General features: G+C 39.7%; 1 protein-coding gene across 1 annotated transcript; it reads right to left on the reverse strand.

Annotated features, from left to right (window-relative positions):
* Positions 1 to 2521: 2521 nt before the first annotated feature.
* Positions 2522 to 5425, reverse strand: LOC124662297 (disease resistance protein RPS2-like). Its single transcript, XM_047200149.1, has one exon. It carries the CDS (start codon positions 5405 to 5407, stop codon positions 2522 to 2524), a length of 2886 nt encoding a protein of 961 aa, XP_047056105.1. The 5' UTR covers positions 5408 to 5425.
* Between the last annotated feature and the right edge of the window lie 871 nt (positions 5426 to 6296).

Raw genomic sequence — 6296 nt, forward strand, 5'->3', positions numbered from 1 at the left:
ACACCTGCACCCGGTGACATGTGTTACGCATACTACCAGTCGAAGTCGATATCTCTGACCAGTCTCCGATCATCAGACTACAGACTATATGGAATTTCATTATTTTCCTGCTACTCCGACCTAGTATTCCGAATGCTGAGATAAGAAAAACTTAACTGCCACTTGCCATTTGTTTGACCGAGATTCACCATCCGACGAACAGTAAAGCAGCACCACCTATTCATACACCGTGCATCATAATCCAGAGCTTTTCAACACCTACGCACAAAATTCACAATAGTCGACGAGTGTAAACAATGACAAGTTGTTTCAGTTCAGGAACCTTCCAAGATTCTAAAGGACGGAGGGCAGAAAATGAAAGCAACAAGATGAAACCATAAATTATTTTTGAGGGGAAGATGAAAGTATGAAACCATAATAACTGAGCTGGTACAAAGGAGTAGGAATTTGAAAGACCCGTACAAACAAGTTGCAGTTCACCGGACGATTTACCACATGTGAAGTTTTGTTTTGTTCAGAACCAGCAACGAAGAGAGGTTTTGCCTCTGAGAAAGGCCGCATCGTTCACGCCTTCACGGGCTAGAAGTATTCCAGCGTCTTCGGGCGGCAACTGAAGAAAGTACATCAGTTTTAATGTGGCTCATCACTGAAGGCAGTAACTACATTTTCCAAAGGGAATGCAATGTTCTCAATGAGAGAGTGTGAAGAGTTCGGTCGAGTCTAGCTAAGTAGGAGAGGACAGAGCAGCTCAGCAATAACAGGAGAGTACGAGGAGTTCATTGAGGAAGAGATTATTATTTTTAACTCCCTAGACCCGGGTCTACAAAATTTTCTTAGCATCGTGAGTCTTTTTTTGTAGCCCTCCTGAAGGGCAGGTTTTCTCAACGAAACTATACAAATTTTCAAGTGCGCTGCTATTTCCCCAATGAAACTATACATTCCTTTCAAGAGCGTGTGATACCGACTGCCTGAAACCCTAGCTTTTCAACCACTACTCACAAAATTCACAATAATAGTCAAGTAAACGAGTACATGCTGTTTCAGTTCAGAAACCTTCCAAGATTCTGTAGGATGAGGGCAAATGAATGCAAAAGATCAAAATTCAAAACACACATGACTTGGTCCAAATGGATGAGAACTCAAAAGACCTACATATATTTTATTTCTCTATTTCCTTTTATGTGTGCTTATATAAATAATCTAGAGCTGGTATCTCCAGCACAACCGTCGTAAGGAGTTGTTTCATCAATTTAAAGCCGGAGAAACGGTGGCGGATCTATGAGTTACCATGGAAGATGTCATACTTTACACATACTATGTATAAGCTTTACATATTCAACTTGTAAGCTGAATGTCAAAGCCAGTAGTAGCAGTGGCTGGATATGGTATGCATGAGGCTGCTCCATCAGTCCACGTTCCACGTCGGGGACCAGGGACACAGACAGTCAGATATCAGACGCCTTGGATGGGAGAAGGGTTCACCAATTTATACTTCCTGGGTTGCTTATTCAGGTTCTGGCGGTGCTTGTCCAGGTTGAGCTTCCTTCCAGTTCAGCAGGAAGTGATGTTAAATAAAAATCGATTAAGTGACCATCCTAGTCAAAGGAGAGCTTGCCATCTGTGCAGAGAAAAAATCACACAGTGCTAGAAGTTAGAACTGCTGCAGCTGCGATTCGTCTGACCAGTCTAAGATTGGATAGACTACATAGAATTGTTCAGCTACTTATTTATGAGCAGCCGTCAGTTATCTTGTGTTGCTACGCAAATGAGTAAAAGTAAGCATGGCAACCAGAACATAATGTATGCCCAATTCTTTGTTAACTGAATTGGAAAAAAAAAGACACTTATTTGTTTGACCGTATTCACCGTCAGTCATCAGATGACGAAAAGTAATGTGTAGAACCTAATCACTTCTAGCATGAACCAGAGCTCCATCCAACCACTACTCACAATTCATAATGGTCATGGAAAAGTACAAACTGCTTCAGATGCCTAACGAGAACTTTGAAAGGGATGGAGATGGATATACAACAAAGTCAAACACGCCTAACTTTGTCCAAAACGATGACATTATAGAAGACTCACAATAATAACATTCGTTTGGATCAACGCTTCAGCAACTAATGGCAAGGTTTACTCAAAAGCTGCACCTTACATTTTGCCACTACTTTCTGAACTGACAAACTGAAACCGTCAAATCAATAATGAGAAGTACGCTGATATCGTCCCCAGCAACTAATGGCTGGGGACGAAAGGTGCACCTTACATTTGTAACTATTTTCTGAACTGTCAGACTGAACCCGTCAAATGGAAAAAAAAACTACTCGTAATATTGAAACTGGAGTTAGAAGGTTTAAAAAAACCCGGAACGACCGTGACTGCATAACACTATATTGATAGAATTCAACAGCAGTTAGTGAATAATAATGTAGCCTCCAAAACATACCTTGAACAACTAAAGAAAATCAATATGTTCTTCTGGAGAAGTATTGATATGATATTGGTGAAACTATTCCATCTTCTAACGCCCATCAAATTCTTCTGTTTCAAAAATTGCATGAGGATAAGATGTGAACCGTACTGAAGAATTCAATATGGGCTGCCTCTTGGTGAAGAAAGCTTTAGGTGAAGAGCATATCACAGTAGTATCTAACTCTGGCCTTAATGATGCTGAACAAGTTTCCGATGCTTTAAAAAACGGAAACAGTGACAAGGAACTGCTTTCGTTATCCCACTCAAGATTATCCCACCATGTTTTCTCCCCTCTGATCCTCTTCAGTTCAGCCATTTTCCCAAAAGACAGTTTCTTCATCTTCGGGCAAGCAAACACATCAATGTATTCCAAAGAAGGAAAATCCAATTTAGAATTACATATTTTTTCCAAGCTTTGCAATGAATTTAACTGCAAAATTTTCAGTTGTCGAAATCCATGCATAGGTATTTCATATTGCACTTCTGGTTTAATAGCACTATGTATGTCAACTAGCTGCCTCATGTTATCACAGCAAGACACATTCAAATGCTCCAGATATGGTAGATTTAAAATGCAGGATAGATTTACCAGGTGATTAGCTCTCCCCACTGTAAGGACACGAAGGTTCTGAAGATGGTCCACACTAATCTTCTCCAGTCCAGGAAGATCCCAAAAGGTGAGAAACTCCAGCCTGGGAAGACGTTCTCCATAACACTGTGGCTTGTTAGTAATACTGAAGTCCTTTAAATCAAAACAGCCCATTACATTCACAACAAAGATACTTTCTGGTAAAGTGATTTTAAGAGACCTCCCCCCATTCAATTCATATAAACCAAGATATCTCAAGTGGATTCCAGGTATGTCAAAAAGCCTCTGGAGGGTAGTCACTTTCTTTGTTGTTATTCCTAGAGATATTAGTTCTCTAGTTAAGAAAGATAACTCTTCGATTCTAAACTCATCATAATCCATGTGGTTTTCTGAATCTAAATCTGCTTCGTGGCCAGCATACATGCTACCATATAGATTTAACACTTTTAGCATTGTCAAATTTGTAAGAACACCATAAGGTATCTTCTCCAGCAAATCCATATAGCTCAAGTCCAAGAACCTCAGCTTTCTTAGTTTCCCAATAGCTCTAGGCAATAGTTTAATGTGTGTTTGTGTAAGTTTGAGACACCGGAGTTCAACTAGTGTGCCAATCTCTGATGGAAGTTCCTTGATGGGAACCCAAGAAAAATCCAAGTACATCACAGATAAAATGCTCTTTAAAAAAGAAGGTGGTATCACCTTCAGCCAAAAGTTTTGCTGTAGTGACAGATACTGCAGGTTTGGACAGTTCATGGCCTGAGGAAATTGAGTGATATAATTGCACATGAGTGATATCTTGTTGGCTGACCTAAATGTTTCGATGTCCCTGTTAGAAATGTCATGAAGTCCTACCCCTGCTTGAACAATGCATTTCATGTGCCCTTCAGTGCAATCAGAAGATATCCAAAGTGACATGTCCCTGATGATGTCATGCACTCTCACGTCATCTTCTAGGTAACCGGTCTCCAATAAGCATGCATTCTTCAAGTATTCAATAATGGAGTAACCTTTGTTGTATGCTTCCTCCACAGTATCATACTCTATCAAACCCATCCCCATCCAACATTCTATGAGTTCAAATTTTCGAATTGAGTAATCTTCGGGCCACAAAGAACAACATAAGAAGCATTCTTTGATCTGTTTATCCTGCAGATAGTCGTAACTTATCTTTAGCCTAGTGTATACGTTGCTAACATTCCCCATATTTGGGATCTCATGAATGCGAGACTTCTTCAAAAATGACAAAGCAAGTGCCCACTCATGACAAGTCTTCTTTGTAGACATTGCACGGCCGACAGTTACAAGAGCAAGGGGCAAGCCACCACATTCTTCTGCAACTTCATATGCTAACTTTTCAATCCTAGGATCTGAATTAATGATTCCTTCTTTTGCTTTTTCTTTGAACAAGTTCCAAGCATTCTCCGGGTCCAAGCATTCCAGAAAGACCACACTGTGAGCTTCCATATGTCCACAAACACTCTCGTAACGTGTTGCCAGAACTATCTTCTGTTTATTCGGGCCATTATGATATGGAATACCGACCTCTGCTAGATCCAAATAATTCCATAAATCATCTAGCAGGAGTAAGAATTTCTTCCGTCTCAAGAAACTTAACATGATTGAAGCCCGGGTTTCAATGCTAGAACCTGGCTTCTGGAAGAGTCCAATCTTTTCAGAGATGTCTGCTTGAAGCTGTCCTATTCCACACGCCTTGGAGGCTACAGCATAAATAACAAGGTCATATCCATAGGCTTCTTCGATTACATCCAAGAAATGATTGTTGATTTTCCTGAGCAAAGTGGTCTTACCAACTCCTCCCATTCCCCATAAGCCAACAATTCCAACTCTGTCATCCTTCAGGTACTGGAGAACTCTGCTTAGGTTACAGTCTGTTCCTTGTGTTGGATGTACAGTGGGCATTTCTTGCACAAAACATGGCGGAATATCAATGGAAACTTGTTTGAATGATCCCTTTTCATGCAACCTCTCAGCTTCCTTGAGTTTCTTGGCGGCCAGCATACCAGTTTCATAATCTGACCAATAACTGAAAGACTGTGCCCTTCTCTTCCTCTGCCCATGTTTCATCTCAACCACTTCACTTTCTATGGCTGCCACCTTTTCTAGCCATTCTGCAACTTCAGGGTTACATGTTTCTTGCTTCCTTTCAGAGTTCATAAGGCGAATTTGGATTTCCTGTTTCATGGCTTCTAGATTCTTAATTGTGCTGTCCAGCTTGCCATTAATCTCTTCCTTTTCTAATAAGTATCGCATGCGTGTAATCACAGGATTCCATAAGTGGGATGCCAGAGTAGTAGTTACGAAATCAATGAGCGCAGCAACAGCCATGTATAAGAGTGAAAAGAGGCAGTGGTTTCACCAGCTGATAATCCTTCAGTTGCAACAAATATCACAATTTGAACTACACAGACCCTTAAAACTGGGTCCTGCAGGTGAAATTGCGAGAGGTGTGCGATACATTGATCATATATATTGAGTACAAATATGAATATATCAATCAGCAGAAATAACGCAGTATACGGCGGTTACTGGTTTTGTAATAACAAAAATAGCAACAACAACAACAACAATAACAACCAAGCCTTTTGTCCCAAGAAACTTGGGGCAGGCTAGATATCAAACCCAAACTGAAACTAGTAGAAGGTGCAAGTAAAGCATAAAGTAGTGAAAATAAAGTCAAGCAGAAATAGTGGAAAATAAAAGAGAAAAAAGTATATCAAGGTTCGGACACATGGATTGCTGATTTCCATGCAGCCCTACCATAAGCCAAAACTCTAGTATATGGCAGCAACTGGTTTTGTGTTTCTACTATATACAGATTAGGTTCCTCCCAAAAAATCATGATGATGGACATGATTTTCCTGCTCCCGAGCTCATATGCTCCTGTTTTAATGAAAAATTCGGAAAAAATAGCAAATAAAAAAAACTGATTTTTTTGTACAATGAACATGAAAATGTGTTCTAATAACATGCCAAAAATCTCATAGAAAAAATATACTACCTCTATCCATAAATAGATGCCAAAAGTTTGTCTAAATTTGAATGTATCTAGTCACGATTTAGTGTATAGATACATGTGAATTTAAATAAATCTTTGGCATCTATTTATGGACGGAGGGAGTATATGTATTGGTTCGTGCAAAAAAGACAAATCTGATTGCTGCAAACAACAAATCCAAATGCTCCAAACAGCACCATATTTTGTTTTTTTTTGCAT

This window comes from Lolium rigidum, chromosome 6, assembly GCF_022539505.1.
Source record: "Lolium rigidum isolate FL_2022 chromosome 6, APGP_CSIRO_Lrig_0.1, whole genome shotgun sequence".
Lineage (NCBI taxonomy): Eukaryota > Viridiplantae > Streptophyta > Magnoliopsida > Poales > Poaceae > Lolium > Lolium rigidum.

Coding starts and splice junctions, on each gene's coding strand:
- LOC124662297 (XM_047200149.1), bottom strand. CDS start 5,407: ATGGCTGTTGCTGCGCTCATTGATTTCGTAACTACTACTCTGGCATCC.